The sequence below is a fragment of the Lithobates pipiens genome, unplaced genomic scaffold, assembly GCF_037356315.1.
Source record: "Lithobates pipiens isolate NorthernLeopardFrog02 unplaced genomic scaffold, aLitPip1_a1.2 Scaffold_22, whole genome shotgun sequence".
NCBI classification, from domain to species: domain Eukaryota; kingdom Metazoa; phylum Chordata; class Amphibia; order Anura; family Ranidae; genus Lithobates; species Lithobates pipiens.
In genome coordinates this window covers 104,226,379-104,253,791 of record NW_027507784.1, presented here as the reverse complement: position 1 = coordinate 104,253,791, position 27,413 = coordinate 104,226,379, and the positions used below count along the sequence as shown (strand labels likewise).

Below are 27,413 nucleotides of genomic sequence, written 5' to 3'. Positions count from 1 at the left end.
TCGGAAATTCCGATGAAAAATGTCCGATGGAGCCTACACGCGCTCAGAATTTATGAAAAAAAACTCCCATCGAACATTTTCCGTCGGAAAATCCGACCGTGTGTTTGCGGCTTCAGACCTCTGCTTTTCCACACATGTGCATAGAGCTCAATCCATACGCAGGTGTTCTGCCATTCCTATACAAATCCTGATGGTTCTTCTAGGTTCTGAAGGTCCGGCAGACCTTCAAAAGTGGTGTGTGTTGGTGAGGGACAGTGAAGCCAACATTAAGATGAAGTTCCTGTTTAAGGGCTACTGGGTGTGTGACCCTCATTAACTGGAACAATTTTCAATAATCAGCTTAGTGGGCAGCAAGGTGGCTTGGGGGTTTGCACTTCTCCCTTGCAGGAGTAGGGTCCTTGGATTGAAGCTAAGCATGGAGTTTGCATGTGCTTTCTGCTTTTTGTGGATTTCCTCCAGGTTCTTTGCTCTCCAACAATATTCCAAAGATGTGCTGGTAGGTTAATTAATTAGCCTCAGTATGTGTATGCAGTGGCGGCTGGTGCTTAATAATTCGGAGGGGACAGGAAACCAATGCCCCCCCCCCCCCCCCGGGAGACAAACACTGGGAACACCATCAACCCCCCGTGGGAGATGAACATTATATACCAACCCCCAAATCTGTGCTTTGAACCCACCCTTTTTTGAAGCCTATTAGAGCCTCTGGCTCTAATTATGCGCTTTAACCACTTCAGCCCCCAAACAAAATTTGCGTCCTTTTTTTCCCACAAACAGAGCTTTCTTGATGGTATTTGATTGCCTCTGCAATTTTTATTTCTTGCGATATAAACGGAAAAAGACCGAAAATTTCGAAAAAAAAAATATTTTCTACTTTTTGTTATAAAAAAAAAATCTAATAAACTGTGATAGGTAGTGAGGAGTAAAATCCATACAGATGATTGGAGCCGTTCTGGACTCCGATTAGCTCCATCGTCAGCTGGCGGAACCAACGTCTGCATTCTCGGGTTCCCTGTTGGGACAGGAGAACCAGAGAAAACCACTGAAGGTGGTGGGGGGAGGGGGGATGGATGACATTCCTTCCCACTGCTTGTAAAAGCAGTCTAGAGGCTAATTAGCCACGAAGGATTGCTTTTACATGAAAGCCGACCGCTGGCTGAAAAGAATGATACCAAGATGATACCTAAACCTGCAGGCATCATTCTGGTATAACCACTCAAAGTCCAGTAACATACCAGTATGTTGCTTGTCCTTGTTGGGTATATACATGGAGTGTAAATAATAGAAGCATTGACAATCAGCACTTGTTAACACACAGCCCATGTGAAGCCTCCCCATCCATCCTGTAGAGGTAAGGAAACCAGCCTTCCATGTGTGACTACACACCAAGGTAAGACATCCTTCCCAGCCAGACTGAGTATGGAAGGAAGGAGGCAGAGGAGGTGTCAGGACAGCTGTCACTAGCCATGGATTTCAGCCTGCTCAGGAGCCTCATTAACAGATCTGTAAGTCCTCATCGCTGATCTGTGTATGTGTGTCCATGTCACCTTACCATGTCTCTTATCTGTGTGCACATGTGAACCTTATCAGTAATAGGTGTAAGAGCTGATATAACACTGCTATAAACATTGGAAATAGATTACACCACCAGCTCAATATCGCTCAACTTTTCCAGATATGCTTTATGAAGTGCGGGGATGGTACTTATTATTTATATCTGGATTGGGGGAATGTGTGAACATAGAGTACAGTCACAAATTACACCTTTTTTTCCCTGCTCACCAGTTGTGACCGATGACTTCTAGTGCCCATACACAGGCTGATTTTATGATCTGATAGATGTGTGATTAAATTAACAGATCATGTTTCCAAGTGATCAAATAGCTACATCTTCCACCTGATAGATTTATAGTGACCATACAAACATCAATTTTTTTTTGTTAATCCAATGGATGTGAAATTTGATCAAAATGATCAAATCTGCAAACAGTTGAATAACTTCTCTTTCCATGGATTTAGACTCCATTTCAATATATTCAATCAAACTGAGTTGATCAGCCCAGAAAATAATATTCTCAATTGCTTTGCATCAATCGGCTACTGTATTAATGAATACTTTTAAGTTACTATTGTATCTTAACCACTTAAAGCTGAGTTTCACCGAAAAGTGGAACTTCCACTCATTTGATTCCTCCCCCCCTCCTCCGGTGCCACAATTGGCACCTTTCAGGGGGGAGGGGGGGGTGCAGATACCTGTCTAATACAGGTATCTGCACCCACTTCCGGGAATAAACTCCCGTAGGAGTCACGCCCCTTCCGGCTGTCTCCTGGGAAACACACAGGTCCCAGGAGATAGGAGGACCATTTACGACACGCAGCGTGACTCGCGCATGCGCACTAGGGAACCGGGAAGTGAAGCCGCAATGCTTCACTTCCTGATTCCCTCAACAAGAATGGCGGCGGCAGCAGCTGAGAGCCGAGCAATTGCTCGGCTTCCGGCATCGCTGGACCCTGGGACAGGTAAGTGTCCATTTATTAAAAGTCAGCAACTGCAGTATTTGTAGCTGCCGGCTTTTAATAATTTAGTTTTTAGGTGGACTCCCTCTTTAAGGACCGAGACTCTTTCTGAGATTTGTTGTCTACAAGTTAAAAACAAGTTTTTTTTGGCTATAAAATTACTTAGAACCCCCAAACATTATACATTTTTTTAACACCCTAGAGAATAAAATGGCGGTCATTGCAATTCTTTCTGTAACACCGTATTTGCGCAGTGGTCTTACAAGCGCACTTTTTTTGGAAAAAATACACTTTTTTGAATTAACAAAATGAGACAACAGTAAAGTTAGCCCAATTGTTTTTTATATTGAGAAAGATAATGTTACGCCAAGTAAATTGATACCCAACATGTCACGCTTCAAAATTGCACCCGTTTGTGGAATGACGACAAACTTTTACCCTTAAAAAACTTCATACGCGATGTCTAAAAAATTCTCCCCTCATCTTCCCCTCACTCGTCTCCATTTCAGGCCAAAGGAAGGATCTGATCGCCTCCGCCGCTGCTGATGGCTCCGGTAAGCGGCAGAGGGCACCGGATCGTGGCGGGGGGGCCTTCTTCTGCTGCCAATGAAAGTGATCTGGTGGTGAATCTGCCGCAGAGACCACTTTTATCTTAATCTGGACCGCTCACTGAAGCAGAGGATACCAGGGTTTTGGCAGCTCCCTGCTGCCATAACAATGATATCCTCCTTCTAACATCGGAAGTATAAGGACGGTGGGCGGTCCGGAAGTGGTTAATTATTAATCAAAATCCCCTTCCCTGTGTGTGGCATATCTATCAGATGAATATATATTTATTGAAAAAATGACTTGCCTAAACTATCCAATCTCTTTGAGTGGGTTGGTCAGGTCCGAAAATTATTGATCCCTTTGCATCAGTAGCCAAACTTCCCTGTGTGTTGATCAGATGGATTGTCCACTGTATGTATTACGATGACTTATCTAAACTATCCAGTCAATCGCTATCCAATCCAGTCCATCAAATTGACTGGGTTGGCCAGGTCCAAAATTGATCTATCACCTTGAATCAGTGGGCAAACTTCCCTTTGTGTGGCATTTGGGCACACTGGCATCATTTGATGGGCACAGTGGCAGTGTTTAAGGGCACGGTGGCAGTGTTTGATGGGCACAGTGGCAGTGTTTGATTGCACTTTAGCTTCAATTGACTTTTTTCAAAAAAACATTTTTTTGCGCCCCCCCAACAATGTTGAGCACAGAGCTACTAATAATAATACAGAGCTACAAAAGGGACAGGTGTGGAGGAGAAAAGAGGGCGCAGAGTCCCAGCTGTCAGTCTGCTCACACATCACACGCCTGTCTGGGAGAGGCACAGGAAGCAGCATGCTCTCCCCTCTGCAGTCGTCTGTCGCACTGACCTCTCACCCCGCGCCGTCAGCCAATGGGGTAGGCGCACGCTGTGCGCGTCGCTCCGGTGGCTCCGCCTCTTCCGTCTCTGGGACGCCGGCTGTAGAACGTGCCTGAGAGACCCTGAAAGCGCCGCTGCTCATCATTCCCGGGAGTGACACGTGACTCGGAGCGGAGGTGAGGAGCCGTGTCCCCCATGTGACCGGACAGAGCAGTGCCGGGCTCTGTACACGTGTCAGGGGTGTGTGTGCCGCCTGGGCACCGGGCTCAGCCTCAGCTGCTGCACAACCCCTTAGCAGAGACTCGCTCATTCATTGAATGGTGGTGACTGGCTGTGCTCGTTCAGTCATAGAGCAGCTCCTGTGATTTCTATACATCCTGTATGAATCAGCTGTCCATGAGCTGGTCCTGCTGTGCTGTGACTGCCAGTCATAGGAGCCTACCTGATAGGGCCCCCCACCCCAGTCATAGGAACCTACCCGATAGGGTCCCCACCCCAGTCATAGGAACCTACCCGATAGGGTCCCCACCCCAGTCATAGGAACCTACCCGATAGGGTCCCCACCCCAGTCATAGGAACCTACCCGATAGGGCCCCCCACCACAGTCATAGGAACCTACCCGATAGGGCCCCCCACCACAGTCATAGGAACCTACCCGATAGGGCTCCCCACCCCAGTCATAGGAACCTACCCGATAGGGCCCCCCACCACAGTCATAGGAACCTACCCGATAGGGCCCCCCACCCCAGTCAGGAACCTACCCGATGGGGCCCGCCACCCCAGTCATAGGAACCTACCCGATGGGGCCCCCCACCCCAGTCATAGGAACCTACCCGATGGGGCCCCCCACCCCAGTCATAGGAACCTACCCGATAGGGTCCCCACCCCAGTCATAGGAACCTACCCGATAGGGTCCCCACCCCAGTCATAGGAACCTACCCGATAGGGTCCCCACCCCAGTCATAGGAACCTACCCGATAGGTCCCCCCACCCCAGTCATAGGAACCTACCCGATAGGGCCCCCCACCCCAGTCATAGGAACCTACCCGATAGTCCCCCCCACCCCAGTCATAGGAACCTACCCGATAGAGCCACCCACCCCAGTCATAGGAGCCTACCCGATAGGGTCCCCACCCCAGTCATAGGAGCCTACCCGATAGGGCCCCCCACCCCAGTCATAGGAGCCTATCCGATAGGGCCCCCCACCCCAGCCATAGGAGCCTACCCAATAGGGTCCCCACCCCAGCCATAGGAGCCTACCCGATAGGGCCCCCCACCCCAGCCATAGGAGCCTACCCGATAGGGCCCCCCACCCCAGCCATAGGAGCCTACCCGATAGGGCCCCCACCCCAGTCATAGGAGCCTACCCGATAGGGCCCCCACCCCAGTCATAGGAGCCTACCCCATAGGGTCCCCACCCCAGTCATAGGAGCCTACCCCATAGGGCCCCCACCCCAGTCATAGGAGCCTACCCCATAGGGCCCCCACCCCAGTCATAGGAGCCTACCCCATAGGGCCCCCACCCCAGTCATAGGAGCCTACCCCATAGGGCCCCCACCCCCAGTCATAGGAGCCTACCCCATAGGGCCCCCACCCCCAAAGAGAACACCACAATTCTATTTTCACTAAAATCATTATTATTGGACACATCAATGTATGAGGTGTTGGGGCTCCGTCACCTGGACAGTGTGTTACTCTATATAGACACGTGTACGTCCGGGGGCCACTCGCCTCATCGGACGTCTGTTCTCTCACATAGCACACCTCTCTCAGGCTAGGTTCACATCTATGCCGCTTTGGGTGCATTTTTGTATGCAGTTTTCATGCATTTTGCGTGTGTTTTCCCCCTCAACTGTGACTAGCCAGTTGTTAAAGGATATGTAAAGGTTCTTTAAAAAAAACAAAACACACATGTAATAGTTGCCTCCTCTGTGCAGTTGGTTTTGTGTAGAGTGGCCCCAATCCTCCTCCTTTTGGGGTCCCTCAGCGGCGCTCCTGGCTCCTCCCCTTCTCGATTGTCCCTTTTGGAGAGGCGCTGTCCCTCAGGGTACTCATGCAGGCACGGTCCCGTGACCTGCTGCGTCCATTGACACAAACAGGACTTGATCCCGCCTCATTGGATTTGATTGCCAGCAGCGGGAACCAATGGCTGCGCTGCTATCAATCTATCCAATCAGGACCCGAGGCACCGGCTGGAACTGGTGTGCTCGTCCCCGTTGCTGAAAAGACCGGGTTCAGGTAAGTAAAAGCTCTGCGGGGGCTGCATCACAGGAGGTTTTTCAACCCCTTTAACCACTTCCTGACCAGTCCCATTTTTGCGCTACGGCCCTGCATTGCTTTAACTGACAATTGCGCGGTCGTGCACTGCTATACTCAAACAAAATTGACGTCCCTTTTTCCCCACACATTGAACTTTCTTTTGGTGGTATTTGATCACCTCTGCTGTTTTTTATTTTTCGCGCTATAAACAAAGTGACCATTTTGAAAAAAAGCTATATTACTTTTTTCTGTAATAAATATCCCCCCCCCCCCAAAAAAAAATATATAAAAAAAAAAGTCTTCCAGTTTAGGCCAATATGTACTCTTCTACATATTTTTGGTTAAAAAAAACAAAAACACAATAAGCGTATATTGGTTTGCACAAAAGTTATCACATCTACAAAATAGGGGATAGATTTATCTAATTTTTATTACTTTTTTTTTATTAGTACTGGTGGCGATCTGTGATTTTTATCATGATTGCGATGGACAGATCAGACACTTTTGACACTATTTTGGGACCATTTATACTGCAATCAATGCTATAAAAATGCACTCATTACTGTATAAATGTCACAGGCAGGGAAGGGGTTAAATACTAGGGGCGATCAAGGGGTTAACTGTGTTCCCTCAGCATTTTCTAACTGTAGGGGGGTGGGCTCACGAGAACATGACAGCGCTGTGCGTTCTGAATGGTCCCTGCGGAGGAGGGGCTGGACATGGCGTAGATCACCACACAATGTGCGGTACTCATTTGCCATAAGTGGGAGCAAATACCTGGATTTGACAGGTATCTGCTCCCCCTGAAGTGTGCCAAATGTGACGCCGGAGGAGGGGGAGGAATCAAAGGAAGTTCCATTTCTGGGTGGAACTCCGTTTTAACAATTGATGAGTCATCAGTTGTCGGGGTTATCCATTGACAGCTGAATGTAAAAAAAAATTGCCGGTGTTCTATCAAAAATGCCTCCGATGGGTGTGCGCATGCGCAGTACCAAACTTCACAACAGCTGATATTTTGATCAGCTGGCGTGTTCATTAACGCATGCACAGATCGTCAGGTATTATCCGACGCTATGCAAACAACAGAGGGAGACTGTACTAGTCAGATTCTGCCTCACTGTTGTGGCTCTGTTGCAACCCACACTTGGATACAGGCAAAACCCACCATTTAACACACTAAACCCGCCCTGCAACACACACAAAACACACCCTTCAGCACACAGAAAACCCACTCCAGTGAGGCAGAATCTGACAAGTACGTTCTCCCTCTGCTGTTTGCATAGCGTCAGATAGGGCCTCTGATGATCTGTGCATGTGCTATGTTGACGTCAAGCCAGCTGATCGACATATCAGCTGGAGTGACATTTGGTACTGTGCGTGTGCGGACCCATTGGAGGCGTTTTTCGACGGGAGCCAGTATTTGATGGGACATCGGCAAAGGAGGAATAAGAAAAAAAAAGTGTGGTCCCTCCCCCCAGTTCATACCAGGCCCTTTCAGGTCTGGTTTGAATTTTGAGGGGAACCCCACACCAAAATCATAAAATAAATAGCGTGCGGGCCCCCCCCCCCCCCAATCCATGCCATACCTTTATCCAAGCATGCAGGCAAGGGATGGGTAATGAGCAATTCTGATGAGCCCCCTGCCCGCAGACTCCCACAACCACCAGCCAGGGTTGTGTGGCAGAGGCCCTTGTCCCCATCAACGTGAGGACAGGATGCTTTGGGGAATGCAGACTCCCCCCTCCTCAAAGCACCCCCTCTATTTTGAGGGCATGAGACTTGGTATGGTTCAGGCTCTTTCCTGGCCTGCCGGGCTGCATGCTTGGATAAGGGACTTTTGCCACGCCATTTTTTTTACATTTTAAGTGTAGGGTTCCTCTTAAAATCCATACCAGCCCTTAAGGGTCTGCTGTGGATTGGGGGGAACCCATGCCATTGTTTTTCTTATTTATTCTTTGCTGGCAATTTATTAATTTTTTTACATTCAGCTTCTTAACTGGCTATTCACAGTTTAAGGAGAGCCCCTACCACCCACGCAACTCAATCACGCAAAGTGGAATCGGTTTCAGCGATCATGCAGTACAGCTGGCTGCTCTGCTTGTCAGGTTGCTGCCCCCCCTCCCCCCATTGCATTGATTGGGCCTGGGCCACATACCAGAGAGTCAGCTGTACTGCCTTATTGGTGGTCCTAGATAGGAGTGATCAAGAATCACTTGCGGTGGTGACTTGCTGTCTGTGGTGTGAATTTTCAAAAACGCGCTATTGGGCTTAGAGATTTTGGCATGCTGATGCATCCCTTGTGATGGACGTCTATTCTCTCATATAGCACTCCTCTCAAAGCAGACTCCATGTTCTGGGCAAAGAACAGATTGTTACTAAGAAGCGCGTTGCATGTTGCCCGAACAACCAACTCACAACTGTCTCTTCTGTAGCAGCGAGTTAAGTCCAAGTGAACCTTCAGTTTAAATCCAATGAATACATTCCAGGTGCATCAAAACAAAAGATGTCCAATGTCTTACAGTTCTTTTCTTTCCATAAGTCACAGCCTCAGTAGAAAACCCTGTCCCCTACCAGCATGCTGCACAAAAGAACCCTTGTACCCTGTGTGCAAGCCGTAGTCTCTCTGCAGAGATCTGGAACACCTTATGCTGAATCGGAGCTAGAGCTCTCAATCAGCAAAGCTCACACCCTCTAGTGATTGGAACAGTTTAGCTCTGACTCAGTAGGGGACATGTCAGACCTGTGCCCATCTATTCCTGTATGTGGATGATGGCACTGTAATAATTTTAATAAAAACAAACATCTAAGTACCTTTTTCCTAATCGATATACAGCTGTCACGTGACCCTGATCTTTCCTAGTCTGCCTGCAGGGAAATATAAGCAGGAGGAGCTTCTAGTCCTCTGCTGATGGTCACATGTTCAAAATAATAAACAATACAGACTAAAGATACTGGCAAATAATATCAAATGTTCGTTTAAATTGTCATACAAATATATATTTGAAGTCAAATCTTTATTATTTTTGGCATTAACTTGGTGTGGGTGGATTTCTGCCTGTCGCAGGCTGTTTTATGTCCCCCCAGCCTGTGTCTTAGAATAAAAGGGAGGTGATGCCACCGTTAATCTACATGTAATATCCCACCCCCATTGTGTTTATCTGCTTATTGGGCATGGAGGGTGGGTGGGCTGTCATTTTCCACTGTGTATGCACCAACATGGGTGACTATATTCACATGGGCTGCTCAAATATGATAGGGATACTGAAAACTGAGCATGTGCAGAGTTGCAACCACAGCTGCCAAATCCCTAGCTTAATTGGGGATATGAGCTGAAGGTGAAGACAAAGAACAGCAGGATCAACAAGGTTTTTTTGCAGAATACAGAAAACAAATCCCATAGTGATTGAGTGAGTATGAACAGCATGTAATACGCCATTTATTGATAGGTGTTTTTTTTTTTTTATTAATTTTTTTTAATGATGTGGGTTTAGTGACACGTTAACCTCTTCCCGACCAACCACCGCAGTTATGCACCCCTGCGCGAGCCCTCGTAGCTATATTTTGGCTCGCGGGGTCGGGATAGCAGGCGTGCACCCACTGCACAGCGGGGATGCAGATGCTCATGGCCGAGCGATCGTGACCAGGAGACACAACAGTGTGTAAACACACACTTCCCTGTTCTGAGAGGAGTGACAGATCGTGAGTGCCTATTAGCTAAGAACCAGGATCCGTCACTTCCTCTAGTCAGTCCCCTCCCCCTTCAGTTAGTTACCTCCCGGGGAACACAGTTAAACCCCTAGATCGCCCCCAGTGTTAATCCCTTCACTGCCAGTGACATTTTTACAGTAATCAATGCATTTTTATAGCATTGATCGCTGTATTAATGCCAGTGGTCCCAAAAATGTGTCAAAATTGTCCGATGAGTCTGCCATAATGTCGCAGTCACTAAAAATCGCAGATCGCCGCCATTATTAGTAAAAAATAAATAAAAATGCTATAAATCTATCCCCTTTTTTTGTAGATGCTATAACTTTTACGCAAACCAATCAATATACGCTTATTGCAATTTTTTACCAAAAATATGTAGAAGAATACATATCAGCCTAAACTGAGAAAAAATGTACCTTTTTGAAAAAAAAAACGGGGATATTTATTATAGCAAAAAGTACAAAATAATGCGTTTTATTTTTTCAAAAGTGATGCTTTTTTTTTGTTTATAGCGCAAAAAATAAAAACTGCAGAAGCGATCAAATACTACTAAAAGAAAGCTCTATTTGTGGGGGGAAAAAAGGATGTCAGTTTTGTTTGGGTACAACATCTCACGACTGCGCAATTGTCAGTTAAAGTGACGCAGTGCCAAATCGCAAAAAGTGCTCTGGTCAGGAAGGGGGTAAATTCTTCCGGGGCTGAAGTGGTTAAAGAAGTACAGCCAAAGCTTGTGGATCACAGGGGGGCAAGTTAGTTCTGCACTCCTGTGACCCGTTTTCAGCAGACCGCTTTTGGCTGACTTGACAGAGCCGGTGTTCTATCAGATCAGCGAATGGGAGTGACACCCCGTCAACTGCGCGAATCCGTTCTATGGGTTCGCTAATCTGACAGAACAGCGGCATTGGACATCTTACTACACTCAGCCGCGACTTGAATTTCTGAGTAATTCTAGCAATAAAGTGAGCGTATATAACTAAATATGGTACATTAACATCTGTGATGATGTTTAATTCTGAAAGCCTAAAGGTTTAGCGCAGAATAATGCGGGGTGTACCAACATGGCCTCCGCCACTTTCCTACTGCTGGTGTCCAGCTTCTTTCAAAATGTAACATCAAAACAGCATCATAGATGTCAATATACTATATCTATATCCGCTCAGTTTATTGCTAAAATTACTATTAATAGCTGGATGTAGTAAGATGTCTGCTGCCGCCTTTTGACTGCAGGTGTTCTGTCAGATTTCTGCCAGAAACCTGGTAGCGGTGGAACACATCGTCACTTCCGCTCTTTAAACTGATAGGTTCGCTAATCTGATAGAACACCGGCTCAGGCTGGATAAAGATCAAAACCATATGGTTGGGCTCCACCCAGGAGCCTGAACTGCCTCCTAGCCCAGCCTCTCGGCAAGCCGCTCCCATCCCCTCCATAGCCCAGCGCTCCAGTGAGGAGCTGAGAGCCGATGAATGACAGTCACTAGCTCTCTGCTCACAGAGAACCGAGCAGTCAGTGGTGTTTGATCGCTCTGTTCTCAGTCTTAGCTCCGGCAGAGGCAGAAATGGACTGATGCTGCATCCATCTAGGTATGTGTGATTTAATAAAAAAAAAAAAAAAAACCTCTGTTAGCCATTTCTGTGTATGGTTCTGGGCACTCACACTACATAAACAAACTGGACTAAGGAGATAAACCAGACATTGTTAAAGCTGCCAGTGTGAGTGAACCCTCGCTAACAGAACTTTAGGGCAAGGCCCTTTCTAGACAGTCGCATGTGACTCCCCTGCAATTTGTAAAATTGTAACTCCCAGAAATGTCAGAAAATATTTTTGTTACTGATAGCCTCCAGTAATCCTCTCCATTGATATTCCAGTGCAGAATATACATCATAAATATAAATATTACATTTGGGGAACCCTTGGCAGCCTTTCTTCCCTAGACCAATGTATGAGATCCTCAGCACACTGAACCCTTACTACATAAAAAGGCATCTCAGCAGAGGTGTGATCGGTATCTGGCTTGTGTCTGGATCTGATTCCATACTTCTAACTACTCCTTGTTTGGCTGGGATTGTACACTACGGATGTCTGTCACTGCAGATTAAACCAGCAGGCACAACCCCTGGGATGTAACAGAAGAATCATTTGAAAGCATGCAGGATACAATCCTGCGCCAAAAATAAGACAAACGTTTCTGAATTATTTTTTTTTTTTAATGTTTGTAAATAAAACAAAATTCTAAAATCAGTTACAGAGTAAAATTCTTTTCAGTGGCATGGTGCACAGTGCAGCACAGTAGATGTTCCTGGAGAGGATCTGCTCTGGCAGCATGCCACACATGATGCTGTCAGTTGGCCATATTGATGGCGTCAGGTGTCACGTTTAGAAAGTGACTCCTCAGCATATTCTCTCTGGGCTGCTCTCTGCCCCTCTCGTATTCTTAGCCTGTAGGGTGTCTGTTCTTGTAGCTTCCAAATTGGTTTTAGGAAATCATTAGTTTTAACATGAGATCCATCTAACCCTGGATTAGGTGCTGTGGAGTGAACTCTTTGGTGTCATTTTTGATAAGGCCTTAATGTGATGTAGCCATGGCTCCGAAAAAGGTATACTTATTATTCCCATGTATTAATATCAGTTGGCTGCCTTGGGGGATGATGATGAAGGTTTTGGCTTACATTTTAGATGCCTCCTAAGAAAGTAGACGATGGACCAAAACAACATCCCCTTATTGGACGATTTGGGACTTCTCTGAAGATTGGTATAGTTGGACTACCCAATGTGGGGTGAGTGAATCATGCTCTCATTTTACCTTTTTATCAGTATTCCAGTTACTTGGATTTAGGGGGTAGAGCAGTGGTGGTCACATTATAATGTATACAGAGAATGGGCTGCAGCGCTTGACATCACCGAGGGCCACCCATAAAACTCGGTGTATGTCATTCTACAAAAGAATGTGGACAAGAATGTCAGAGAATGTGGACAAGTTTATAGGTGTGGTTGGGGATATGGTTTTTACACCCATGCATGCATGCATTTTTATGCAGTTAATAGAAACTCCTGGCACCAACCAAAAATTAAATATATTGCAGTTTACAATTACTTTAATGTGATGGCTGCATTAGTTTTTTTTTTTTTTTTTTCTTCCACCTGATTACCTGGACAGTAACAGATTTCCTGTAGGGTGTTTCCACTCTGGATAGAGGAGCAGTGGAGCCCCCTTTGGACAGCAGCATTGTTATTCTGGGGAGAGGGTTGCATTCAATGATCTAGCAGATTTAGATGGACTTGAATAACAAATTGAAGTTGAACTCCAGCTAACGCTTTTTAAGCAGTTACAGGACAGTGTTTCTTTTCCTATTTGGATAAAGGTTTTACATATTTGAACAAAAGCTGATCACTGTAAGCACCCCTGTCGGTGTTGCATGTTTTTTTTCAATCAAATTAAAGAATAACAGACTCACTTGCCATATTACCAGATGTAAATAAAGAAATGAAAGCCTAGAAAAGTAAAATGAATGCAGCCACCACATTTAAGCATTAGTAAGCTGCCATATGAATATTGTTTTGGTTTGGAGTTTATTACTGCTTTATTTTTTGGGGAGTAATAGTGAGAGGCTAGGCATTTTTATATACATGTGATAGATGGGATGTCAACAGAGATCACAGGTTACCAATAGACACAACCCCATCCCAGTCCCACCTTAATCATGTGAACGACATTTTATGCTTCAGTTCATCATTAGTGCCCAAGTAATTAAGAGAAATTAACCATCATTTCTCTTATTTACATTGAGATATAGACTGGAGAATATTTATATGTAATGGTGGAATTCTACTCACAGTTTTCCTGGAATTAGAGCACCCTCAGGTCCTGGAGTTTCTTCACTCCATAATCTGTCCGGTTTCCTCAGCTTGATTTGTAGTGGTTAATGTTAGCAGCTGTTTATACTGATCCTAATGTCAGAGCTTGGGGAAGTCAGTGATGGTTTTATTAATAGTGCTGCAAGGCAGGGCTACATAGAAGTGAGGGTATTCATAAAGGGATTCTAGACTCCGAGCCAGTCTTAATCAGGTGCAGGTAGTTCTAAAGGAAACTATTACCCGAAATGTGCCAGTAAGGCCTGTTTTCACATGGTTTCCGCTTGTATAAGAGCAGTGTGAACAGAAAGCTTTGACAAAGCATTTACAAAACTTTCAGCAAGCTTTGTTGAAGCTTTTAAAGTACCATTCAACTCCAGTTAGTTTGTAAATCCTGAGCACAGATCCTAATGGGAGCGCTGACTGCCACTTTAAGCAAGCTGCTAGCAGGCTTTCAACAAACTTCAAGGAATGCGGAAGCCTGCTAGCAGCTTGTTTAAAGTGGCAGTCAGCACTCCCATTAGGATCTTTGTGCAGCATTTACAAACTAGAACTGTATGGTGCTTTAAAAGGGAAGTATGTTTTTTTTTTTTTTTTTTTTTTTTTTTGCTAATCATACTTACCTTGGTGGATGGTGCATCAGACCAATGCTGCAGCTGTTCCCTGGTGTCTCTGCACTGAGAACCGAGCCACGAACACCACCGATGGCTCGGTTCTCTCACCTCCCCGAGCAGAGCGAAGCTGTCAGTCGGCATTGCTTCTGGTCTGCTTCTCCATGCTCATTGGAGTGCTCGCTGAGACTACCATCAATCAAGGCAGCTGGCGGATCCAGACTTGGGAAGCCGGGATAACGCGCTGCCTCGACTGATGGCAGTGACTTCAGACCGCTGTCTGCTGAAAACGGGTCACAGGAGTGCAAAACAAATTGCAACTCTGTGACCCTTAAGAGAAGCCCAACCTAAAAAGCTCACGCTGGACTTCTCCTTTTTAAAAGCTTCAAGAAAGCTTGCTTGCAGTTTTGCACGTTTTCAAAGTTGTTCACACTGCTGAAGTCTAAAGTCTGTGTGAAATAGGCCCTTTTCTTTTCTAAATCCCACCAATTTGTATTTAAAACCACTACAAAGAAACTTAAAGTGAACCTTTCATGAGAGAAGCATCAAGGATTTTAATGCTGACTACTGAATAAGCTAGTTGCCTAGTGGTAATGCTGGTCCTCTAGCTTCATTACTTGTTGCCCCTGACCTCAGAGTATTATGCAGTTAACAACTTCTGATTTTGACTTTCATCACCTGCATAGTGGTTCCAGGTTGGTGGCTGAATCTAGTAGGCAACTAGCCTTTTCTGGAGATCAGTAGTTGATTAGTTGATCAGTAGTTTTATTTCAAGAAGATTTATTTATAAGAAACCTTTCTGTAAAGAAATGTGGGCACTGCCATTGTGGACTTGTTTTTGAAGGTGCATGCTCTGCAGTTGTCATTCCTCATCTTCCCTCACTACTTTGCGCCATGTTGCCTTGGCACACAGGTTTGTTGTTCAGTTGCCTGGGGATGTCCTTTAAAATGAATAGCTTTGCAGCACAGCAATGTACTTATGATGTGTTGTCACACATTGTGGTAATGCGTGTGCTGTCGTGATGAGCATGGCCCTGAGAGTCACTGACCTGCAACAGGCATGTGTACATGAGAAGCTTGGACAACTGTGAGGACCATGCTTGTTCACTTATGATACCTTTTTAAAATGGTTGTAAAACCATCACATATATCCAGTGACGTGACTGGCCTCATATGATACACAGAGATTAAACAAATCCTCCTACATAAGTTGTACCTGTGGCCCTCTCTTCTCTACAGCCATTCAAAGTCCAGAATTTGCACAGCTTGTCTGAGATTCCAGAAAGCAGGGGGCGGGGAGCTGAAGTTACACTCTGTAGGAACAGAGTTGAAGCTGATAATCGGATGCTGTGTGCTGGAGATCCCTTTCCTGTCGCTATTTTACCTTTTGGTGTCAATAAAACTTGTCAGAAATCACTCATGCAAGTAGAAGAGGAACGTAGCAGCAGACAGAAATTACGCTTAGTGCTCTGGATTGAGACAAGTGCACACTCTAGAAGGATGTGCTTTGGCCATATTTCATGTCTGGGGTTTAAAACTTTATATAATTCTTTATATGATGATGAACAAATCCACCCATCTCTGTTGGATTAAGTTAAGCCTGTAGATGGTCTGTACCGTTTTCAATGGCTGCAGTTTATTGTTCAGATTGATGTATGTGCTATGAGTGTGGATGGGAGTAGTGCTTTTATCACTGATGAGTACCTGTAGGTCAGTTTTACGAAAGTAGTATCCCACATATACAGTACTCTGGAATTCATAAAAAGTGTCAGACGTTTGTTAGGATTCTCCAGTCAGCACACCAAATGGCACAACCTGAAACAGATTAATGTAAATGCAGATATGGTGTATATGAATCTGTTGCAAAATTGTCAGACAGATTTTTGTATGCAAAATAATACTTGCATGTGTGAAACAATTAACTCCAACATGGAAGTGGTCTTATTTTTCTCCAGATATATCACAGATATAACAGTGTTTCTAAATTTGTCATAGTCCAGATTGTAAAAGTGAGGAATTACTTGAATTTGTTGCATGCATCGGAAGTAGGCTTTAATGAATTTGGGGCAGGACTTTCTAATAAGGCCATATCATCAAAAAAGTGTGGCAAGTGCATTGAATGAATGAAATACTTATATAGCGCACAATGCGAACTGAATCGCCTCTAGGCATTGATTTGCCCATATAGTTAGCCAAGGAAGGAGTGACAAAGGAAGGTTGATTTTCTAAAGTTAGAGAGTATGTTCACTTAGCAAAATGAAAGTTCACGTAGCCTAATACAGTAAGGGTCCTTTCACACAGGCTATGTCTGTTCTTCCTCCATCCGTTGGTGGATGAAAAATAGACATACCCATTCACATGAGGCCCCCCCCTTGTTAAATGTTTGTATCGGGTACATTGTACCCCTACCCATTCACCCCAAAAAATTGTTAAAAAGTAAAAAAAAAAAACAGTTTTTTGATAAGTCCTTTAAGTGCAAAAAAAAATAGCTCTGAGCTGTTGGTTTTCTTCTGTGGCCGTCTTCCTCTGTTGGGTTGTCCCCCATTGTCTGGCACCTCTTTTTATATAGCTATGGGGCGTAGCCATCCAATGACATCACCCGAAGAGCCCGTCCCTTGTGATGTCACGTGGAAGATTGGTAAACAGCGGCGAGAGAATAATAAAGGACTTTCAAAAACTTTTTTTTTTTTTCTCTGCTTTTTGGGGTGGAGGGGTAGGGGTAAATCGATGTACCAGATGCCCATTCTCATTTGGGGGGTCCGGTATCTGGGGGCCCTCTTGTTAAAGGGGGTTTCCAGATTCCAATAAGCTCCCGCCCCCACAGACTCTGACAACCTAGGGTTGTATCGATACTAGTAAATTTATCGGTGCCGATATCGAGCATTTGCAGGAGTAAATGCTTCCGATGCCTAGTCCAACACCTGGACACTCAGGGATGATCGGTGCGGCGGTAGGAGAAGTTGTATAGACTGATCTCCCTGTGTGACTTTCAATTAAGCAGCTGACAACCGATTCTCCTCTCCCCTCCGCTGATTTCAGCTACTTTATTGAAAACTACACAGGGAGATTGGTGATTATAACTTCCCCTACTGTTACACCGATCATCCCTAAGTGTTCCTTGTGTCCTCCTTCGGTCTCCCCCTGTGTGCTCCTCCTCCGCCCCTCGGTCCCAGATCTGTCAGGACAGTGAGTGGAGGCAGGCTCCTTCTTTCTTAATGAACAGAGTCAGTGATCACTCATGCCATTCATAACTGAGCATCATAAACTATGTTTTCAGGGGATTAAAGTGAGCGCAGCTTCACTTATTCACTAAACTCTGTAAAGTTTACTTTGCTAAATGAATAGTTTCTCTTCCTTTTAGTAAATCCTCCATATTTGGGATAGGTACTCATTGCCATCTTTTAATCCACTTTATGTATGGCTGTTGTGGATCTTGATGGGTTGTTTTGTTACACCTTTTATGTATAGCCCACTTCAGCCTCTATAATTGTCTCTCATGTTAAATATTTAACTTTTTGCAGCTGTGGTAATTGCAGCATTGGCATGGTTCTGGGCATCCAGCCAAGTACAGTGTTGATGATTTTGTATAAAATTGTCTTTCTGTCATTGTTGATAATATTGTGTGAGAGTGAATCGCATATGTATGTTTCTCAATTTTCTCCCATATAAGTAGTGTGGGAACCAGCTGCAAACAGTAGAGCATTAAGCACTTGCTTAAAGCAAGCAGATTTGAACACAGCATATTGACACGTTATGGCAGACATATCTGTCAAACAATTCTTCCAGTGCTACACTGTCAGACCTCCCAATGGTCACTGGAGCGTCCATTTTTTTTCCCCCCAGTCTTCGTCCTGGGTTCAGGACTGTTTTAGCTGGGCTGTGAGGACACGATCACTTTTGTCACATTCATCACCGTACCAAGCGGTGTCAATGAATGTACAATGAGCTGTACATGCATGGCTCAGAGTACATTACATTAAAGGTGCAAGTTTTTTTTTACCTTAATGCATTAAAGGAGAAGTATGGCCACAGCTCTTTTGTATCACAGGAGTGCACTTAGTTCCGGTCCAGGCTCTGGATCGATCTCCACCCAGATTACTGAGCAACAGCTGGCTCAGCCTCTCAGCAAGCTGCTGAGAGGCTGAGCCGATCCTGCCCCCTCCAAAGCTCAGCGCTCCAGTGAGTGCTGGAGAAACAGAGCAGAGAGCTGATGACTGACAGTCACCAGCTCTTTATTCACTAAAGACTGAGAACCAAGCAATCGGCTGTGTTTGTTATTAAAAAAAAAATACCTTTTAGAATCACGTTAAAGCTAACAGACAGGGAACAGTTATGACAAAGGAGACCAATAGGGTGTCTTCTGTCATAGAGCTCCTATCTATAAGTTTATTTATTTATTTTTTTACATAAGTTTCCCTTCTCAAAGGATTGTCAGTATTTCTCTGCCACAAAAAGAAATGTTCATCAGCCTCCTGGGTTACACCTGCAGCACTGCTGCTCTGGCCTGTATCCTCACACCCTCTCGTCTTTCTCCCCCAAACTCAATGCATGTACCTAGCAGCTCCTTGCTACATTGGCTCCCACCTGTGTCATAGGTGGAGCTCTTCTAAGACCTCCTTTGTCCGCCTGGGTGGAGCTCTAAGCACTAGTTGCCTCTCTGTGTTCTCATTGTCCACAGGACCTGGACCCAGGATTTTACACTTCATCCCTCCAAAATTTATACGAAGGTTCCAGGACCCAAACTGTTTCCTCTGTATGATACAAGCACCCTGGAGAACCCTCAGCCTGCCTGGATGAGAACCCCGGGTGACACAAATCTTTTTTCACATACAGCAGGGCCTGGCACTGTCATAGTAGTTTGTCTGTAATGAAATGTGACACACACTCTGGTATGTCAGAAGAAAGCACACTGCACTTGTTCTTGCAACCCATTGCTGGTGTATTAGTTGGACCTTAAAGAAGAACTCCATCTCTCAAAACACTTAACATGTCCCTTGCTAACAAGTGAGGCCACTGGATGTTCGATATGAACTATATCTAGCTGAGGCTACATACAGTATACTGCACTGTGTTCCGGGTGTGAGTGAGACTTGCTGTCTCATTACTCGGAACACAGGTCAGTCTATCAATGAATACAAAGCTTCCTGTGATTGGCTGAGTCGGAGAGGTTGGCTGATGTCGAAATCTCTGACTCAACCAGAGGAAGCTTTGCATTCATTGATAGAATACATTGCTTGCTCTATATGGCTGAGCACTGCTGCTGTAGGACTGACTGACCTGTGTTCCGGGTATGAGACCGTAAGGTCTCGGCCTGCACCGGGAACACAGTGTGGTATGCTGTATGGAGCCTTAGCAACTACATACAGATTATATAGCACATCAAGTGGCCTCACAGGTTAATGAGGGGTATAGTTTGTTTCGGCCAGTTTAAAAATTGTAAATGTAAAGTTTTTTTGAAAGAGGGAGTTCTTCTTTAAAAAAAACATTTAAATGCTCCTGTCTGACAGTCTAAATGGGCCCCAAATCCAGTTACTGTGTCATATGCATGAGCTCCGGAAACCTCTCTCCCTCACTACTTTTTGTTTTGAAATAAGCTGTTGACCTTATTTGTGGTCATATGCACACTACAAATCCCATGGTTCCTAGTCCATCTCCAGAACGAGGAAGAGAAGTTGGCTACATTCCTACATAAAGTGGGACCATATAGAATGAATGTAACCATCTAGAGCTGCAACTAACGATTAATTTGTCTGTCGACTAATCTATCGATTATTTCTTCGATTAGTCAACGACTATCCGATTATTTTTTTTATTTTTATTTTTTAATGAATCTAGTGTTTTTTTTTTGATTAGCTATGCATTGCAGGGCAGGGCAGAGTATTGCAGGGCAGGGCAGAGTATTGCAGGGCAGAGTATTGCAGGGCAGGGCAGAGTATTGCAGGGCAGGGCAGAGTATTGCAGGGCAGGGCATAGTATAGTATTGCAGGGCAGGGCATAGTATAGTATTGCAGGGCAGGGCATAGTATAGTATTGCAGGGCAGGGTATAGCAGGGCAGAGCAGGGTATAGCAGGGCATGGCAGAGCAGGGTATGGCATGGCAGAGCAGGGTATGGCATGGCATGGCATGGCAGGGTATGGCAGGGCAGGGCAGAGTATGGCAGGGCAGAGTATGGCAGGGCAGGGCAGAGTATGGCAGGGCAGAGTATGGCAGGGCAGGGCAGAGTATGGCAGGGCAGGGCAGAGTATGGCAGAGTATGGCAGGGCAGGGCAGGGCAGAGTATTGCATTGGCAGGGTATGGATGGATGGCTGCATCCATCCGACCTCTCCCCTCCACTGCACAGATCAGTACAGAGAGGGGAGAGAGAAACCGGCGTCATGTCATGACGCCGGTTTGTTTACAAGTGATCGCTCCATCGGAGCGATCACATTGTAAACACCTGGGTGTAGAAAGATGGCCGCCGCTTCGGAGCTAGGCCGAAGCCGCGGCCTCTCCTAAGGCCGAGACCGCGGAGCGCTCCGCGGATCGCGGCATGTGCGCACGGATCGTGACGATCCGTTGCACCCCTAGGGACGGCGGCATGGGGGGGGGGGGAGAAGAGAGGGGGACGGCGGCACGGAGGGGGAGAAGAGAGGGGGATGGCGGCACGGAGGGGAGCGGTAAATGCTAAGCACTGCCCCCACTGTGACGCATCGACGCCCTGCACGCACGTCGACGTATTTTCTTAGTCGACGTAGTCGATTACGTCGACACGTCGTGGCAGCTCTATAACCATCCTCTAATGGGAAGTCAGATTTAGCAGTTTTTTGCATTAACATACTTGCATAGGATACACACACACACACACACACACACACACACACACTCTTTATTTATTTTTTTACCAGAGTTTAGTATCACTTTAACTTCAAAATACTTCTTCCATTTGTGGCCTCACATGCTTCACATCTCAGACACTACAGTTCACAGATGATTGCAGTCTCCAGTTTAAAGGCTAAGTTCACCATTTGGATCATGTATCGTTCTAGCTACTGCAAAAGCCGCCACCCATGCGCCACCAAGCCCCCCCCCGCCAGCATCCTGCCTCAGTGTGACAATGGGCAGAGGATTTTCTCCCCGCACCTGCTGTCACAATTCAAAAACAGTGCAGCCGAGCAGGACTCCACCAACATTGCTCATCATTCATTCACAGTTTCTGTGTGAATGAATAGACTACAACTACTGTCGGCCACCAGGGCTGACTGTTTTTAGCTCTGAACGGGGCTGATGAATGCTCTCATAGTTCATTCACAAGCCCTGCAGCAAACAGTCCGCTTGTATCAGAGGTACAGACTGAAAGCTGCTGGGCTTGTCTGCAGCAGTGTTCATTTTGTTGACTAAAACTAAAACAATTGAGATGACTAAAATACAACTAAAATTGAATTTTATGCATTTATTTTTACTTAAAAAAGTGAACTTATCCTTTAATATTCTCAGACACAGTGAGACTGTTGATCTATACTGCAGTAGTAATCTAGGAGTGTGTGTGTCACTGAGTGCTCATGCACACGGACGTTTTAAAAAACTGGCTGCAAAGCTAGCTCCGATGCCTGGAAAAATTGTTGTTAAAAACGTGATTTTTACCGCGTTTTGCATTGGCGTTTTTGCTCGTTTTTGCGCGTTTTTTAGCGTTAAGTAGCGTTTTTTAAGAAACGCATCTCTTGGCTATAGCACTCAGAAAACAAAGAAAATATGTTGCGCGTTTATGCGCGTTTTTGCGTGTTTTCCCGCGATTCGCGTTTTTACAGCTCTAGCTCCACGCCACGGAACGCACTGGTCCTGGGTTTTTTTTTACAGCTTAAAAACGCCTATGCCATTTGCAGCTCAAAAACGCCTAGGTGGGCATGAAGCCATAGACTAATATGGACAGCCGTTTTTAAGCTGCAAAAAAAGCTCAAAAAAGTGGCTGTAAAAACGTCCGTGTGCATGAGGCCTGACAGCTGAAATTCTCAGATTAATTGCCGTGATACTCAACCATGTGATCACCAGTAGATTGGAAAAGATTGATTACAAACACTTTTCAGTTTGCAGATGGAACTGTGCCTCTTTCTATGTGCACTTGCACTCAGAAAAAGAAATACAGCATGAAAAGACATTGCAGTGTGTAAACTTAAAAACAAGTAATATAAAGTTAAAGGAAAAGTCCAGCCTGAGCTTGTTTGGCTGGGCTTCTCCTATGGGTCACAGGAGTGCAATTAGTTTTGCACTCCTGTGACCCGTTTTCAGCAGAGAGCGGTCTGAAGTCCACTCTCTGCTGATGTCACTTAAATCAGTCCAGGCACCGCGTCATCCCGACTTAGGAAGTCTGGATCCACCAGCTGCCTGGACTGATGGCAGTCTCAGCCTCTCAGCGAGTCGCTGAGACAGCTGCACCCCCGCTGCACCCCCAGCTCATGCTGACCCTCACACTATAGACAATTCTTTGGCTTTAGAAAAAAGGAAAAATACCGAGTTAATGACCCCTAAACAAAAACAAAAAAAACCACAAAGTATACAACTAAGCAGCGACTAAAAGTGAGATACACACATAAAATTAGTAGGAAAAAAATGTAGCAGCGCTAATATGTGAACAAGACTATTTGAATACACAAATAATGTGATGGACATAAACCAATGTGAATAGAAAAGAATATGCACTCAAAATTAGTAATGAAATCAAAGAAGGAAAAAAAAAATTATATATTATTATTATTATTATTATTATTATTATTATATAAGTACATATATACACACACACACACACACACACACACACACACACACACACACACACACACACACACACACACACACACACACACACACACACACACACACACAAATAAAAGTCTGTGAGTAGTATATAATGAAAACTCATCTGCAGGAAAGCCGATTTAAAATCTAAGGACCATGTAGAAAATGTGAATAATAATTTTAAGTCAGTGACAGGTCCTTCACCACAACCAGAGTGCGATCACCACAAAAAATACACGCTTACCAGATGGCACGCTATATCAGCTTGCGACCAAATGCCCGGTCGGGGCCTTTATCCAGGGATGGAAACCGGAGCCTCCAAGTGATCCATTGGGAGTGGTCAGCTAAACCGTATGGGACCCCCGATCGAGAAGATTATCACCACAATGGTCTTTTTCCTGAAGATGTTTCTCTTTATATCTTTTTGTGTCTTTTCTCAAACTGTTTGAGAAAAGACACGTTGCAACAAATAACATTTTTTATAATTTTTTCTTCCCTGATTTAATTTCACCATTGGACACAAACTCACTCGACCACACTGCCTTGTGTCTTCCAATGGTTTTAAATCATTCCCGACCCCACGAGCGATATAAACTCACTAATTCTGAGATCTTTCACTACCTGCAAATTTGAACACTTTTATGTGGCTACTTTTGTCTACCAAAGACCTCAGCATGAGGTCTATGTATGAACACTTTTGTGCATCTGATCAGCATGCTAAGGGTGTTTCTAAATTGTACACAACATGGCTATCGTCCCCACGGCCACCCCCGCCAATCTATGTTGATGGACTACAAATCTAGCCCTAGACCTTTGTCCAGAGGATTGGTCAGAGATTTGGAAGACAACACATATTTGTGTAAATGTTGTTGCTTTGGAGACATCTTATAAAGTTATAAACTATCCCACTGGTATCGAGTGCCTCATAAGATAGCCAGATATGTCCCGGGCTACCCATTTGCCTGTTTTTGGGGTTGCAGGAAGCCAGGCAGATAAAACCTATTGTCAAAAGTATTGGGATACCTGCCTTTACACGCACATGAACTTTAATAGCATCCCAGTCTAAATCCATAGGCTTTAATATTGAGTTGGCCCACCCTGCAGCTATAACAGCTTCAACTCTTCTGGGAAGGCCGTCCACAAGGTTTAGGAGTGTATCTATGGGAATGTTTGACCATTCTTCCAGAAGCACATTTGTGAGGTAAGGCACTGGTGTTAGAAGAGAAGGCCTGGCTCGCAGTCTCTGTACGAATTTATCTCAAAGGTGTTCTATCTTGTTGAGGTCAGGACTTTGTGCAAGCCAGTCAAGTTCCTTCACCCCAAATTCGCTCATCCATGTCTTTATGGACCTTGCTTTGTGCACTGGTGCAGATCATTTGGTGGAGGGGGGATTATGGTGTGGGGTTGTTTTTCAGGGCTTGGCCCCCAACTTTGTGGGAACAGTTTGGGGAAAACAACCCCACACCATAATTCCCCTCCACCAAATGATTTGGACCAGTGCATAAAGCAAGGTCCATAACCATGTGCCATCTGGCTCACGCCGATATACGTCAGTAGAATGGCATGGCTGTGCAATACAACGTATGGGTACGTTGTTCCCTTTAAGAGCCTCCAGAGGTGCGCATGCCTGCGGCGGGGTACCCAGGCATGATCGCTGCTGGTCACCTGTGATCGCTTGCGCGAGAACCAGTTCTGTCAGGGGAGAGGATACATATTGTTTGAAACAACTATGTCTCCTTGCCCAGTTAGTGTTTCTAACTGTATGGGGATAGAACTAACTACTGAACACATTTAACCCCTTGATCGCCCCCCCCCCCCCCCCCCTTAGTGTTAGCCCCTTCCCTACCAGTTACATTTACACAGTAAATAGTGCATTTTTATAGCTCCAATTGCTATATTAATGTCAATGGTCCCAAAAATGTGTCGCAAGTGTCCGATCTGTCTGCCGCAATGTCGCCGTACTGCTAAAAATGAGGATCGCAGCCATCACTAGTAAAAAAAAAAAAATGCCATAAATCTTTCCCCCAGTTTGTTGCTCTTTTTTTGTTTAGCATAAAAAAATAAAAGCGCAGAGGGTATCAAATAACGGCAAAAGAGAGCTCTATTTGTGGGAAAAAAAGGACTCAAATTTCATTTGGGCACAGCGTTGCATGACCGCGCAATTGTCACTTAAAGTAACGCAGTGCCAAGTTCTAAAAAGTGCTGTGCTCAGGAGGGGGGTAAAATCTTCCGGGGCTGAAGTGGATAAAGACATTGATAAGCAAGTTTGGGGTGGAGGAGCTTGACTGGCCTGTACAGAGTCCTGACCTCAACCCCCTATAGAAAACCTTTGGGATGAATTGGAGTGGAAACCTACAGGTGGCCCCACTGCAAGAGTAACTTAAAAAAAAAAAAAAAAAAAAATGATTTTAAATTCCTCTAGTTGGGGTTTAATACATTGTGTCTTAAAGAGGAAGTAAACCCTGATGAGTTTACTTCCTCTTTCATTCCCTGCAAAGGCAAAGCATAATGGACCACTATGCATCGCATTGTTTGTTGCTGTCATCATGCTCATATTACCACTTGTACAATAACCCTTTACCTCTACACTGGATTGGTTGTATTCCTAACGATTATTACAAAAGTTCAGCTGTAAGCAGATGTCCAAATATGCAAGATTTGGCAGCCCAAGCTGGACTTGGGGAATGCCAATACCTCCTACCTTCTTTTTTATATGTATATATGAACATGTTACTAAGCTTCTTATTCCTAATTCCACCAAATGTCATGACCATTACAGCTAAAATGAGGGTGTAGTACAAAAAGTTTGCACATAAACTTGAAACAGAGCTGCAAACGTGTGTGTGTGTGTGTGTGTGTGTGTGTGTGTGTGTATCAATCCGTACTATCCAGTGTTCATTCTCTACAAAGTCTTTGTGTACCATGTGAAATTCAGTCCATACCACCACCAAGAAGACACCTTTCAGGTCTTCAGATAGGCCCTTCAAATGGGCTAATGGAGCCTTTAAACAATAAACCTTCCGTTTTCTGCTGATTGCTGCAGATGGAAAGATCCCTGATTGCACTCGCACCTATTGTTGAATCAGGAGTAGAAAAGGAGTAATGGTCTACCTTCAAAAACAGCCGTCCAGTACTCCGATAAGGAGGAAAAACACCTCATAGCATTCACTGTACAGGCAAATTATTAATAAAAACCATGTATGCGCTCACTTGAATAACAGCAGAGAAGAAACATGGAGAGTGTGGAGCGACAATCCAGCCCCGATCAGCTGAGCCAATCAACTACAATGCACAGGGACCATTGGAAGCCAGCAGCACACCATATACACCTCTTACTCAGATCACTACCAACGTGTTTCGTTACTGTGACGTCATCAAGGGTAAATGCAGCGATCAGCAGAAAACTATTGCTTTATTGTTTAAAGTGGTTGTAAACCCTTAAAACACGCTTTGACCTACAGGTAAGCCTAGATTAAGGCTTACCTGTAGGTCCAAGAAATATCTCCTAAACCTATACGGTTTAGGAGATATTTGCCCGAAGACAGGCATCGCTGTCTACGGCGCATGCACCATAGACAGCGGCGCGCAGGCGCACTGACCGCGGCATTTTCAACGATGGAGCTGCCGCGTGTGTCCTCTCGCATGCGCGGGAGTGAGGTCATCGTGGCTTCGCCGAATGACAGCGGCGGAGCTGCGAGACCCCACTGAGAAGATGGATGCGCGAGACTACAGGGGACAGCGGTGACTTCGCTGGCTCCTTTGTCAGGTAAGTGACACATAATGGACTACTATGCGATGCATAGTAGTCCATTATGATTTGCCTTTGCAGGGAATGAAAGAGGAAGTAAACTCATCAGGGTTTACTTCCTCTTTAAAGGCTCTATTGGGCCATCTAAAGGGCCCATTTGTAAGGTGAGTGCATACCCGTTGTGGTCTGCAGATCTCTGCTCTGGTGGATATATGGACTGGATTACATGTGGTACACAAAGGCTTTGTAGAAACTGAACACTAGACAATCCTATTTATTTATTTATTTTTGCACTATAATTTTTTTTTGAGTTTTGGCTTTGATTCTAGTAATTATCATATATCACATTCAGAAGCTTATGAATTCACAATTTGTTTAATTTATTTTTTGAGTACAACATGAATATGTTTGTTCAAAATGAGGGTGTCGGTCCTTTAATAGAATCCAGCTACAAGAGAGACTTATTATTATTATTATTTTTTGGGGGGGGAAATTACTCTTTATTGAGTTTTATGGTAAATACATCCAACATCAAACTGCATATTGT

At 45.0% G+C, this 27,413-nt stretch overlaps 1 protein-coding gene across 3 annotated transcripts in view; it reads left to right on the top strand.

Moving 5' to 3' along the window:
- Positions 1 to 3,941: 3,941 nt before the first annotated feature.
- Positions 3,942 to 27,413, top strand: part of OLA1 (Obg like ATPase 1) — a 276,573-nt gene continuing 253,101 nt past the window's right edge. The window contains exons 1-2 of one of the 3 annotated variants that reach the window (XM_077448032.1): positions 3,942 to 4,095; positions 12,561 to 12,661. In XM_077448032.1, coding sequence (XP_077304158.1) covers positions 12,561 to 12,661 — 101 coding nt within the window. In that variant the 5' untranslated portion in view covers positions 3,942 to 4,095. Of the gene's footprint in view, positions 4,096 to 12,321; positions 12,482 to 12,560; positions 12,662 to 27,413 lie in introns of those variants that run through there. The other 2 variants (XM_077448031.1, XM_077448030.1) reach the window with 2 other exon arrangements.